At 43.2% G+C, this 15,112-nt stretch overlaps 1 protein-coding gene and 1 long non-coding RNA gene across 2 annotated transcripts in view; one reads left to right on the forward strand and one right to left on the reverse strand.

Annotated features, from left to right (window-relative positions):
- NSG1 (neuronal vesicle trafficking associated 1) overlaps positions 1–11,532 on the reverse strand; it is an 86,798-nt gene extending 75,266 nt beyond the window's left edge. Inside the window, exons 1-2 of the mRNA XM_056555135.1 lie at positions 11,299–11,532; positions 10,780–10,930 (exon numbers count right to left, since the gene is read on the reverse strand). Of these exons, the coding sequence (XP_056411110.1) occupies positions 10,780–10,908 (129 nt within the window). The 5' untranslated portion in view covers positions 10,909–10,930; positions 11,299–11,532. The remainder of the gene's footprint in view (positions 1–10,779; positions 10,931–11,298) is intronic.
- LOC130354439 (uncharacterized) overlaps positions 1–15,112 on the forward strand; it is a 94,756-nt gene that overhangs the window by 34,037 nt on the left and 45,607 nt on the right. The window lies entirely within an intron of this gene.

Genomic DNA, 15,112 nt, shown 5'->3' on the forward strand with positions numbered 1-15,112 from the left:
CTTCAGTTGCCGCCGGATAGCCGTTTAACGTGCCCGTGTGCTCCGGTGAGTGTCACTCACCTGTCCCCGAAGTTCCGGACCGTCCTTTTCATGCTCCGCTGCATGGCCATCACTCCCCTTTGTCATCATCACATAGCCGCGCACGCCGTCCCGTCATCCAATAGGTGCGGCGTGCGCAGCGACGTGATGATGGCGACGGAGAGCGACGATCCAGGGCAGCGGTGACAGTCCGGAGCGGCGGGGACACGTGACTATAACTTTGTATATTATTATTGAACGGATCTCTTAACATATGATGGATTCAAGTAACGATGGTTCATCGAATTACCATCATAAGTTGAGGGATCATTGTGTATATATGTATATATGTATATATATATATATATATATATATATATATAAAAGCTGTAAAGCTGTATCTTTGCAACCTTGTGCTAAAAGTGACTTATTACTTGGATTTATAACAGAGACAAAGCACAGATGTCATCTTTATTTGCAAGCAAGTTACTCAAGTGTCTGTATCCTTCATTACTGCACTTAACACCACATGTACACCCCTAGATACTATACCACGTGTACCCTGGATTCAAGGACTTCAGATCTAGTGTAAGACTCCCATTAACAAAAGTGTTGCTAGGGCTCACAGGGTATTCATCAGGATAGTCAGACAACCCTGCCACGTGACATAATCATTCATTGCTACCAAGGGACTACTAACCCTAGCTATATGGCACCCACAGAAGTCATAGAATATAGCCCCCATTCCCTAAGATCAGAGAGTGACAGGGCAATTGTATACAGGCTCTTACCTCTGAGTAAAGTTTTAAAGGACTGTATACATTAGCTGAACATGTACATGAGAGAGTCTGGGAAATTACTGTAGGCCAAACAAGCTTTCAGCCAACAGCTGTCTTAAATATATGTGCTCCATTGCCATTCTAGTTTTTCTAGGCCCCCAGAAGTACCACAATGCTGTAATTAAATCACTTGCCTTATAATGATAATGAGATGACTCTGCTGGTGCTGTCCCAGTCTATTAAGCAAATCAGTAAACAGGAAATATCAGCAATTGAGGGATCTCCAGTAGGCACTGTGCTCTATAATCACCTTAATGCTAGGGACTGGCAGCAACTGGACCCACACTGATCACATATTGATGACATTTCTTAACACTATGTTATCCATAACTACAAGTAGGGAACTCCTTTAATATATTGCCACACAACAAGTATCTACAAGTCAGTGAGCGAGTCTTGGCTCTGCCCCTAAAACACCACACACCTGCTCTGATAGTGGAGATCAATCATAGTTTATTTCTACCAGATGGAATTCTCCAGTGCTGATCGCTGACTGTGGACATTGGCGCAGGAAGAGATAACTACATTTGAGCGGCTGCTCATATATATATATTCCTGTCAGTGAAGTAGAGAGAAGCAGAGGAAGTATGGGTGGAAGGAGGGAGGGTGGATCATTGTGGGGATTATGGAGAGTCTGCAATTTGGAACAATTACGGGGTACTGATACCTAGATCTCGGTGCTCAGATGTATTGACAAGTTACATACAAAGCTGTTTTTGGAGTTGCAGTCAGGGTAAAGAGGGGGAGAGCTATAATGGGCATTACATCTGATTTTATTCCAATTCTGCCTAATGCTACCTCTCGTAGTCTACATGTGACCATTCTGCAAAATCTGATTTATAATTATTTTTATGATGCTTACGTAAGCCAGCACATTGCTAAGGGTGTGTTCGCATGTAATTATAGTGCCTTATTGATTGAAATATTATTATAGGAGTTATCCAGAAATAGAAAAACGGAACTAATTTCTTTCAAAAACAGCACCATTCCTGTCCTCAGGTTGTGTGTTGTATTACAACTTGGCTCCATTCACTTCAGTGGAACTGAGATTCAATACCACACACAATTTAAGGACAGGTATGGTGCTGTTTTTTTTTTACCTAATCCGCTTTGTTTTTCTAATCCTGGATAACCCCTTTAATTCACGTATATTTCAAATACAGCATGTACATGGAAAAGATAATGGTTTCCCATAGACCAATATAGCTCCTGTGCCGGGGATGCGCCTCCTGTCACTGCAGGATTGAGCCTTTCGTGTACACCACAACTTAGTAGCATGTGATAGGCCACAATCTCCCCACTGTCTTTTGTCCATAGCTGATAACTCCAGTGCGGATTTGTGAATGGATTGAGGAGAAGGTCTTTCCCTATTGTTGGCAATTGTCCAATACAGGTTATCATATCTATTTGGGAATATTATGCCATATGCTCACCTCCTCATTTGTCCATGATCTGCTTAGTTGTTCGGTATTGATCAAATTAATTATTCTATACTGCTTTATTGTGATATACCCTTTACGATTTATGTAAACCCCTGAAGAGGTTCGGCCTGTTCAGCCACTGAGGCCGAAACAGAAATGTATTGGTAGATTGGTTTGGGGTTATTTTCCTACTGTATTTTCTATAGTCTATAACCTATATTAAGGTATTATAATGGATCAAGTGATATATGCCATTTTGAATTTGCTATCTAGCATTGGTGACTAAATCTACAGTAGATGGCAGGATGCATTTGAACTTTTACCATTATTATTATTATTATTTGGATTTGGTCATTTGTACCATTTTTTTTCTCACTTTTTCATTTGTGATATCTAGCAGTCCTGACCTCAGTATATGAAGAAAGGGATTTAGGAGTAATTATTTCAGAAGACTTAAAGGTAGGCAGACAGTGTAATAGAGCAGCAGGAAACGCTAGCAGAATGCTTGGATGTATAGGGAGAGGTATAAGCAGTAGAAAGAGAGAAGTGCTCATGTACAGAACACTGGTGAGACCTCACTTGGAGTACTGTGCGCAATACTGGAGGCCGTATCTCCAGAAGGATATAGATGCTCTAGAGAGAGTTCAGAGAAGAGCTACTAAACTAGTACATGGATTGCAGGACAAAACTTACCAGGAAAGGTTAAAGGACCTTAACATGTATAGAAGAAAGAAGAGACAGAGGGGATATGATAGAGACTTTTAAATACATAAAGGGAATCAACACGGTAAAGGAGGAGAGCATATTTAAAAGAAGAAAAACTACAACAAGAGGAAATAGTTTTAAATTAGAGGGGCAAAGGTTTCTGCAGTAATATCAGGAAGTATTACTTTACTGAGAGAGTAGTGGATGCATGGAATAGCCTTCCTGCAGAAGTGGTCGCTGCAAATACAGTGAAGTAGTTTAAGCATGCATTGGATAGGCGTAAGGCTATCCTTCATATAAGATAGAGATAAGCATAAGGCTATCCTTCATATAAGATAGAGATAAGCATAAGGCTATCCTTCATATAAGATAGGGCCAAGGACTATTCATAGTATTCAGATTATTGGGCAGACTAGATGGGCCAAATGGTTCTTATCTGCCGACACATTCTATGTTTCTATGTTTTTAATGATATTGGCTGAAAATTTATCGTGTTTATAATTAAAAGCTAAGTTTTACGGCACCTTATTCCGTTTTTGTATATATTTCAAATACAGTATGTTCTGCTTCCTCTAGTGGTGGCAGAAATTAATAATTTCCCTCATGCCCTACTGGATTGTAGACTATTTTTTCCATGTACTGAAAGATGTTCCTATTTTTGTTGAAGCATAACTGTTGTTTCAGGTAACATATCAGAAAAAGCTGAGTGTAATGAGCAGCAATATATATATATATATATATATATATATATATATATATATATTCTGTTGCTATATATATATATATATATATATATATATATATATATATATATATATATAAATATATATAGCATATTTTCCTTGTGTATATTTCCTGAATCATGATTGGGCAGTGGAGCCATAAACCAAGTTTGATATTTGAGACTAAAATTATAAATGATAAATTTTTGATCAATGCCATTGGGGTGTGGGCATGGACATGGCACCTTTAACGCAGTCATCGGTCATATGCCAGAAGTGAAGTGCGTTCAGGAGCCGGTATTGATTTGTAATCAGGTTTCGCTGTCTATAAGGAGCCGGGTGAGTGACGGATATTGTTCATTTCTCGCTGTTAGCTCGGTTCAGGTAAATTAGGCTCCAGGCAACAAAAGGCCCATTAATCCCACCGCACGGACCATTGACTACAGGACAGCTCCACGCAATGGATGGTTTATAGCATTTTTTTTAACTCTGTGTATGAATGGGAATGTATCTATGTACAGTATATACTGCACGCTACAATACCAATTGTAAATTTGGAAAACATATCCTGGGTGCATCATCGTGCAACAAAATGCATTTACACTAGATTTTGTTGTAAAATGCCCCAAAATATAATGCCAGAAAAGGGGCAAGGCTTTGTAGTAAGGGGCATGGCTTTGTAGAATAGTGGTCTCCAAACTGTGGCCCTGTAGATGTTGCAAAACTAAAACTCCCAGCATGCCCGGACAGCCAACGGCTGTCCGGGCATGCTGGGAGTTGTAGTTTTGCAACATCTGGAGGGCCACAGTTTGAAAACCCCTCTAGACTTTGTGAGGCCTTAGCTGAAACTCAAACATGAGGCCCTCACTGACGAGATGTTACAACGTAGCGTGTGTTGGCAGCATCCGGGCCATGGCAAAGTACTGGATACAGGTGTGGTGTCCCAGTACCGTATGGTATACTGTACCTTGTGTGGTGGTCCCCAAAGTCAGAGTTTCTAGTAAGGGATGGGGTCCGCCTGCTGAGTAAGTCCCCAGTCGCCTCTTTACCTTTAAATTTGATGTGTTATATGTATAAAATGTATATAAATGTTAACTACCTTGATGCGGTCACAGGACCTTCGGTCATGTGACTCATGTTGCTTCCTCTATGGTAGGTATGTTGGAGGACCTTTGGAGGTCCTTGGGTCACATGTTTACCCATAACTCTTTGTACAGAAGATTGACAGTTGTTATGGACCAGTGGGCTTAAGTCCAGCTCCTGCCCATATAAGGGAGCTGCAGCCAATGATCGCTCTCTTGGGTTGCTGCTCTCGTAGATGTCGGACTATTAGGACGGATCTGCGCAACTTACAAAGACAAGCTAAGCCAGACACCTGCCGGCCTCAGCCTGAAACTAAACCGTGAGTTAAAATCTCAATCCCCGCTAAAGCTAGCGTGATCACTGGAACAACAATTACCTTCCTAAGTTCAATAGACTCACAAGGTCCCAACCACTTGTCAAGCTCTAATAGACTTTGTTATATGGACTGTTCCTGTTCCTGTTCATTATTGCATAAAATCTTCAGTAAAAGTTCCGATAAGTTTCTGCAAATCTCCGGTTGTGGACAATCAATTATTTCCTATCTCCCTATCGCTCTTGGGATGGGTGGCGGTAGGACAAGTATACAGAGAATAGCCCACACCCTGGCATCACGAATAGAAAGGGTTAAGCAAGCACCCTTTAGTAACCGCACAGCTACACCCCATATACCCTACAACCCCAGGCTACCACACAGGTATTACTGGTGCCAAGTCACAGAGCGGGTAAATACAGCGGGTTCAGATTTACGATTCTGCATTGTTTTTAACCTCTTTTTGCAACCCCTTTTTTGTAAGCCCTCTTCTCCTCTTGTCCCTCTTAAATACTTGTTCTCCTCTCCCTCCTTATAGAATTCTCCTCACCCCCATTACAGACTCCTCCTATCCCCCTTAATCTGAATCCTCGTCTTTCCCCTTAGTGGCCCTGCTCCCTTTAATATGCCCCCCTGTCTCCTGCTTCCCCTTCTTTCTGTTCCTCCTTTGTAAGTGCACCCTTGACTGCAGTACAGTGCTCTGTGGTGCAGGACTTCTACTGCAGGCCATGCGCATTGAGATGACGTCACCGTGCATGGCTTGCATCATGGTAAGCACTGTGGAGCTGTGGTAAAGTACAGGAGCAGGGATTCTTGTTCCCTGCTCCTGTACAACACTGAATGGTGATGCATACATTTGTATGCATCACCACTCCTTAATTTCTTATAGAGGCGAGTTAAATGGCTCAAGGCCCCCACAAATGCGAGACCATAGGCAGCCACCTTACTTGCCTAATGGTGGAGCCGCCCCTGGCATAGAGCATTGGAGCAAAATAAGCCAACTGATAGTTGGTAAAAGTCTATGCTACAGCTGGTACACATATATACTAAGAATAACAATGGATTAGTTATTCTGCCTCTTTGTTTTTAGAAGACAAAACCCTGCAAAAATGCAGTTTTATGAATTAAAATAAGCAGTTGTAAAATGCATAGTCTCTATGGAAATAGTTTCTATGGAAAAGCATGTCGAACCACCATAGGTTTTACATGTGATTTTTAATGCTGCAATTCTTATTGACTTTGAATGGGGAAACCATGACACAACTGTGACAAACCACAGCCCTGAGCATGAACTCACATATGACATCATTTATGGGGCAGACAAATCTATGTAAGTATTACATGTGGAATTTGATGCAGATTTGCCATGGACCTACTGGTTTTGTAAAGCCAGGCCTACACAATACTTTCTGGGCAACAGCTGTCTCATCGTGAAACCTCCATTGTAAGTAGAAGCTGGCCAGATGACCTTGTAACCACCAATCTGGCTTCCCAATACCCAAGCAGTCAGCTGTGATGTCAGGGCATGCTGTGGCTGGCCATTTGGGAAAGGACAAATGTAGCATTGCATGTCAGGCCTTCATATAGCTGATCATGTCATACATGGGAAAGCTGGGTCCTCTACACAAAGACCCAAGGGAAAGATGTAGGAGATAGTGTAGTAACAATCATACCTGCGCCCTGGCCTCTGAGGACACCAAAGGCCCTTTGCCAAATAAGAAGACTTCAGTATTATGGAAGGTGCATGGCAGGCATTTACAGATTTTACCTTCCAGTACTTTTTAGCAGCTGTATGCTACAGAGGAAATTCTTTTCTTTTTTAATTTATGTTTGCCTTGTCCACAGTGCTCTCTGCTGACACCTGATGCCCGTATCAGGAACTGTCCAGAGCAGGAGAAACTCCCCATAGCAAACCTATGCTGCTCTGAACAGTTCCTGACACGGACAGAGGTGTCATCAGAGAGCACTGTGAACAAGACAAAAAAGAAATTCAAAAACAATAGAATTCCCTCTGTAGCATACAGCTGCTAAAAAGTACTGGAAGGGTAAAGCATTTTTAATAGAAGTCATTTACAAATCTGTTTAACTATCTGGCACCAGTTCATAAAAAATAAAAAAAATGTTTTTCCACCAGAGTACCCCTTTAATAGGATCAGGAGACAACCTCTTTATAGCTCTGTTTATCCTACGCCTCCTATTTTACAAGGTTCTGCCAGCTGTAGGAGATATGGAGGTGGCCTTAATGCTGGCGCTGCAATGGCTGCCATTGGTTCAGAAATTAAACGTCTATTAGAACAAGATACCTCGGAAACTGCTGAATACAAGAGGACAACTCATGGCTTTTAGTTTTTTTTGTGTTTTCAAATTAACTGGTGGCAGAAAGTTAAACAGATTTGTAAATTACTTCTCAGCTGCTGTATACTACAGAGGAAGTTGTGTAGTTCTTTCCAGTCTGACCACAGTGCACTCTGATGCCACCTCTGTCCGTGTCAGGAACTGTCCAGAGCAGGAAAGGTTTGCTATGGGGATTTAGTACTGCTCTGGACAGTTCCTGACATGGACAGAGGTGGCAGCAGAGAGCACTATGGTCAGACTGGAAAGAACTACACAACTTCCTTTGTAGCATACAGCAGCTGGTAAGTCCTGAAAGGCTTAACATTTTTGAATAGAAGTAATTTACAAATCTGTATAACTTTCTAGCACCAGTTAATCTGAAATTTTTTTCCGCTCCAGAGTACCCCTTTAAGGGTGAATTCAAACAGAAAAAGTTGTGTATTTCCCCTGATGATTTGTTCAGGTAACCGGCAGCAGATTGCAGTAGTTAGCACTTAGAATGTGCGCGAGACTTGTAAAGATTTACCTATCGGGAAGCTGGACTGGACTGAAATTTTTACTGTTTTATAATTGGGCGCTCCGCAGATTGTGCAGATTTGTTACGGATTTTCACCACTGACTTTGAAGTGCAGAAGGGGTGAAATTCCGTAGTGAATTTACGGCAAAATCCATGTTACCCAGAAAAAAAAATGTCACCGAAGATTAAAGGGGTTTTCCGGGCAAAAACATCTTATCCCCTATGGAAAGAATAGGGGATAAGATGTCTGATCACGGGGGGCCCGCGGCTGGGACCCCTCGCGATCTCCCTGCAGCACCCGCATTCTATGCGTAGCTGCGTCTGCAGTTTCGGAAACCGCCGGGCTTTCGAGACGGGGAGGCGACGTCACGCCCCCTCCATTAATTTCCATGGAAGGGGGCGTAACGGCCGCAACGCCCCCTCCCATAGACATGAATGGAGGGGGTGTGGCGTCACATCCCCGTCTCGGAAGCCCGGCAGTTTCCGAAACTGCAGATGCAGCTACACATAGAATGCGGGTGCTGCTGGGAGATCGCGTGGGGTCCCAGCGGGGGCCCCCTCCCCCCTCCCCCCCCACGATCACACATCTTATCCCCTATCCTTTCGATAGGGGATAAGATGTTTTTGCCCGGAATACCCCTTTAACTGCAGTTTTGCGCTGTGGAAACTTTCCTGTGGACTATTTATAGGACCCAGGCCTACATATCGTGGTGATTTATACAGAAATTCTCTATGGATGTCTTATAGGAAGGGGGGCCATCTTGGGACCATCAACTATGAGAGAGAGCAGAGAGCCAAACACAGAGAGTGGGGGAGATTTACCAAAGCCTGTGCACAGGGAAAATTGACCAGTTGCCCATAGCAACCAATCAGATCGCTTCTTTCATTTTTCAAAGGCCTTTTTTGAAAATGAAAGAAGCGATCTGATTGGTTGCTATGGGCAACTGGTCAACTTTTCCTCTGCACAGGTTTTGATAACTCTCCCCTAGTGTGTCTAAATGTGTTAGACCTGGCTGTATTTCAGTAACACTACATTTCCTTATGCAGCGGTGGCTAATCGAGTGCCTCCAGTGGTTGCAATACTACAACACCCAGCATGCCCGGACAGCCTGCAGCTGTCCGGGCATGCTGGAAGTTGTAGTTTTGCAACAGCTGGGAAAAACACCGTCATCTCATCACGTGTTATACCGAAATGTAATATCATTTGATGACAACATACATAAGTCGATAAATGTCATCATCGCTACCACCATTTGAACAGCAGTATTTCCTTCCAGCAGTGACTGACTGTATTCCACAGATGTAGCAGAGCTCATCTTGTCAATGCAGCAGAGCCTACTCCGTCATTATCACGATAAGCTATCTGGCGTTCATAAATAGTTCTGCTGGTAAACCTGCTCTGTCATATCTGTGGATCGACCACAGGGTGACATCACCAGGTTTACACGTAAGGACGCTGACTGGTCCAGTACTGCAATCCAACTGCATGATCCCTGTGACTATATATTATTAATACTATTATCACGGTGCAACAGAGATAGACGTGCCACGACCGACACTACACACAGCACTAAAGGGCCACTAATCCTAAAGCTGCTTATAAAAAGGCAGCGTTATACCACAAAATGCTAATATCAGCCGTGATCATTGGGGTGGGGGCAGGGATTATTCTGGACTTCCTGTCACTGATCTCATTGAAGAACCCTATAGCATAATATGGCTGATAACAGGGAATGGTAGAGGATATTCAACTATGCAGAAAACCATAAGGTTTAGTGTCCCTCCAACAACAAAAATAGATAGAAGAATTACCGTATATAGGATGTTACAACAAATGTTATTTATATATATATATATATATATATATATATATACAGAGAGAGAGAGAGAAATAAATGTATGTGCATATAGATATATGCAAATTAAAGTGTATATATATATATATATATATATATATATATATATATACATACATACATGTGTGTGTATATGTGTGTATATATATATCACATCACTGGTAGTAAAACCTATTCTCTTATGGAAACAACAAAATAACCTATTTTGTTATAATTATAGACCCCTGAATTTTGATGTTTTCATAACAATATAGGTTTTATATCCAGCCATGCAATACATACGTATGGTATGGAAAGTTTAAAATTCAGGGGACTTTATAATTATATAGAATGCATAATAAAATGAATAATAATAACAATAATGATGATAATAATAATAACAACAAAAACAACAACAGTAGTAATAATACTAACTACAACAATAATAGCAATAACTCCAACAACAATAATAATAATAATAATAAAAAAATAATAATAATATCATATAGCATTCACAATAAAGAAATATAGCCGATGTCCTACAGCAGCCCCTCATATAGCAATGTGTAGTATATGTTCATCATTGGCATCCAAGCACGAATAGAATGCCACAACTACAGTGAACAATGACACGTCAGTGGAGATATAAAGAAATAAGGAATGTAACATGGCATATTAATGCAGATGTCTGTCATTCAGGGTCTGCAGAAAGCTGGGATTCAATAGTCATTGTATTAATGATAAAAATAGCACAAATGATGACGACATATTATCATACGCTGACATGAGGTAACATGTATCTGTTTTATTTATGATAGGATATATTTGCATCTAATAGTACGATGCAAGATGAAACAATATGGGAGAAGGCTAAAAATATCCTATACTAAGAATCAGCCCGAAAAGCCGATTGCCCATTGTCTACCAGCCTATGCATAATTAGGACGGATGGGCTGGTGCCCACCTTTGTGTGATGCCCCCACCTTTGTACGTACCTTGTCTGGGGGTGGGAACTGTAGCTGATTGACATCCAGAGGGGTCATCAATGGGATGGTGTCAAATCCATCTTCGCAGATAGGAGGCTTTGTCCCCTTTTCACTAAAATTATTGCCCAGCTTCACCATTCTGTTGAACCACTCAGCGTCCCTGCAAAGCAGAATCAAAGCAGAAAGTCTCAGTGAGGGCAACTCCACCTTCTGCTGCCACTAGGGATGAGTACAATGAATTACAGTAATGAGGAGCCCCCAGATGCTGAACAATAGCAGTAACTCAAAAGAAGAAGGGGGGGGGGGGGCTGCTTCCACATCTTCGAGGAGGATAACGCTACCCCTACTTGGCTCCTGCGCAAGAAGCAATCCCTCCCTGACCATCATCCCCATCAGGAAATAATGCAGATTGCTTCTGTTTAATAATGCAAAACCTTTTTATCATTAGGACAGATTGCAAGTGATGGCCTAATGCATGACACAAGACATTTCCTATTGATCAAGCGGATAACAAGATTCTTTACTTACCACGGGAAGGATGAGGTGCGATACCTGCTGGTCACCTTTGTCTTCTGTAGGGTGGGCACTAGTCGTGGGGGACTCCTTGCTTATGGAGGGTCTTTGGTTGGGCAGCTGCAGAGGAGAGCAGAGCTGGAGACAGGGTGCTGCTGGGTTTGACACTTACTGATAGCTAGATTTGCATGGACCCATGGGTTTGCAGCTTAGAGGCTGCTGCTGAATCCAACACAAAGAAGCCCCCTGGAGGCCACCATCAACTCCTCCTCCCCTCCTCCTCCCGTCCCTCCCTTGTAACTGGTGCAAACCATCATCCCATCCCCACCACAGCACCTTCTACCCAGGTTGTGCCTGAGCTCGGGGCTTTTAATATTGTGTGTTTGTGGAAGAATCAATCACGGTTTACCCTGATCTACTGCGGTCAATGAAAAGAGGTTGTCTTATGCTGGTGCTAAAACTGTATGAGGAGGGAAATCAATAGGATGAGGTGTAGGGTAAATGGAGGTAAAGGGAAAACAGTGCACATATTTTCATTGTATGATGAAAGTTGGACATAGGCCTAATGATTTTTTATTTTTTTGGCGAAATAATAAATCATTTGCAGATATGTTATTTGAAAATATTTTAGTGCATCCTCTTTGTTAGTTGTCACTGTGGCTCATATTGGATTACTCACTTAGGGGGCCATGCACACAGCAGTGTAGCCTCTATGTGCCTCTATGGAAAATTGGAGGCATGTGAAGCTACAGAATGGACCCATAGTAGGCATTATAAAATAAAGATCCGAAGGGCAGCAATGAGGTCCTGCGTTCAAATCGGACCAAGGGTCATGGGTTTTCATATTTTTCGCCATATAAGACGCTTCGGCATATAAGACGCACCCAATTTTAAAGGATGAAAATCTAGAAAAAAAAGATTCTGAACCTTCAACCTGCGGACCTCCAGATGTTGCAAAACTACAACTCCAAGCATGGCCGGACAGCCGTTGGCTGTCCGGGCATGCCAGGAGTTGTAGTTTTGCAACTGCTGGAGGTCTGCAGGTTGAAGACCACTGGTATAGGAGGTAATACTCACGTGTCCCGCCGCTCCGGACCCGTCACCGCTGCCCTGGATGTCGCCCTCCATCGCTGTCGCCGCATCCCCGGGATGTCCCCGTCGGTCCGGAACATCTCTGCTGCCCAATATCCTCGCTCTCCGTCGCTGCCATCACGTTGCTATGCACGCCGCGCGACCATAGCCACGCGAAGGAGAGCGCCGGCCATGCAGGGGATCCCGGCATGGAGCAGACACCGAGGAGGCAGGTAAGGTCCCTCCCGGTGTCCTGTAAGCTGTTCGGGACACCGCGGTTTCACCGTGGCGGTCCCGAACAGCCCGAGTGAGCAGCCGGGTTATTGTCACTTTCGCTTCAAATGCGGCGGTCAGCTTTGATCGCCACATCTGAAGGGTTAATACAGGGCATCACCGCGGTCAGTGATGTTCTGTATTAGCCGCGGGTCCCGGCCGTTGATGGCCGCAGGGACCGCCGCGATAGGACAGGGTTTTAATGTGTATTTGCCATATAAGAAGCACCAACTTTTGGGTTTCCTTCCTATGTCCACAAGAATACTGATAGGTTAATTTGGAATTTAGGTAGTAAATTCCATTCGGAACACTCTGGGTGAAGATAAGCTCTGTACGGTGCTAAGGAATATGTTGTTGCTATCCAAATAAGCCATGTGTGTGAGGCTGTAGGTTCAGGTTACAATTACAGGGTAGGAGACCATGATTTACAGTAAAACCTCTCCAAAAGACTACCCCCTTGAGAAGACCACATAGGGTCTGGCCGTGGTGGCACCACCCTCTTTTCTGTATAGCCCAGCCCACTTTTTGAAAAGAGGTGTATCCAACATAATAGAGCCAAAACCTATGTTTTCTGGAAATGAGCATATGACATAAATGAGCAACTTTTGTATGCCAAAACTGGAATATTTACAATGATATATCCCCTACTTTGTGTTACTGATTTTTAGTCCACCATCCATTTTGCATTGCATCTATTAGCTTTGAGAAGATCACCCCCATAAAAGACCATGGTGGTCTTCTCAAAGAAGTTTCTTTGGTTACTACTATAAAATATACATTTACAGACACTTCCAGCATACCTGATGATTGTTCCAGCAGCAGCAAATCTGTTTACATTCCGTGGCAACTTTGGAGCCTGAGAGTTGCCCTGAGACTATCGCAATCAAGAGGAAGGTTTGCTGGAAGCCTCATAGACTTGCATGGGACTACTGGCAAATCGGTCTCCTGAACGCGATCGTTCCGGGCACCAAAGTTACCCCGTCATCAGAGGTATGCTTTAAACTAGAAATATTCTAATATCACGGTGAAACATTACAATAATAGCAAAAATCTGTGGAATACTGTGGGGTCTTTCAAGTGCAGCATGAGAAAATCTCTGATAAGAGCTCCAGAGATAGACTAAAATATATATTTAAATCTGCACTGTCAGGTCTAAAATTGTTGTTTCCAATGAAAATTGAAGACCTTTTGTAATATGGTTGTTTTTTTTATATTTAATAAAAAAAAATGGCTTCTGAAAATCCCACCAATAGAGGTCCCCATACCGACTGGGACACTTAGCAGTCCTGCGGCAGCATCAGGCTTGTCCATCAGTCATAGACAAGAGATGACTGATGGACACACCAATCACCTCCCATCACCACAAGGGAGGGACACACATCCTTCCCCTGAGAGGATTTCTAACACTGTGAGTTGATGAAAAAAGGGATTTAAAAAAATAATAATAAATATAGGTGATAGAGGCATAAAAATTAGATTGACATGGTCAGGATAAGGTATTGAGTAACATATTCATTTTTCTTTTTGTGGGATTTGACAGGTACACTTTAAACTCATCTTAATTACAGTAAAACCTCTTCAAAAGTCCATCTATTAGAGAAGACCACCCCCTTATTAAGATCTATGAAAAATTTCCAGTTTCACCATATATGCATTTTCTTTAACCTCTTAGGGTCCAAGGCCGTACAGGTACGCCCTGATGCCCTGGAACACCCAGGGTGTACCTGTAAGCCCGTGGGAATTCCGGTCCATGCCACTCACCGGGCAGGGACTGGACTGAGATGCCTGCTGAAATCGTTCAGCAGGCATCCCATGACAATGCCTGGGGGGTCCTGAGACCCCCCTATGCCGCAGATCGCCGGTGAAATCACACTGGCGATCTGCGGCGATTCCGATTATACGGGTCATGTGTGACCCGATGATTCGGAAATAGAAGGTGATCGGCGGTGTACTATACATCGCCAATCCCCTCCTGTAACTAGGGGGAGGTGGTGATCCCGTCACCTCCCCAGGAGCGCTGCTATTGGTCGGATGATCGTTAATATCCCCTTCTCTCAGCTCTGCTCGCCCACCGATCTCAGTCAGCAGGCAGAGCTGAGAAAAGAAGCCAGGGACCCCCCCCCCCCCTCTGCCAAGACCCCCCCCCCCCCTCTGCCAAGATCTGTGCCCCTCAGGACAGAGAAAGTGGCCTCCTGCCTCCCTTAGTGCTAAAGTGAGGGAAAGGTAGGTGAATGAGTTAAAAAAAAAAAAAAAACTGATTTCCCAATTGTCCCCAAGTGTCCACAAGCCATTTCTTAGTGTGAACCGGGCCCTATTAGGGGTTCAGGGCACTGTGATTTGCCACCCTTTTTTTTTGGGCCACAGCGTTTTTTTTTTATATTATAATATAATGATGTGTGACTTATAATCACACACCATTGTATAGTTTGCACCCAAGGACACACTCATACACACTTCCCCCGATCCCCCCCCCTCCCCGCCACCA

The sequence above is a fragment of the Hyla sarda genome, chromosome 1 (assembly GCF_029499605.1).
Source record: "Hyla sarda isolate aHylSar1 chromosome 1, aHylSar1.hap1, whole genome shotgun sequence".
Taxonomy (NCBI): Eukaryota; Metazoa; Chordata; class Amphibia; order Anura; family Hylidae; genus Hyla; species Hyla sarda.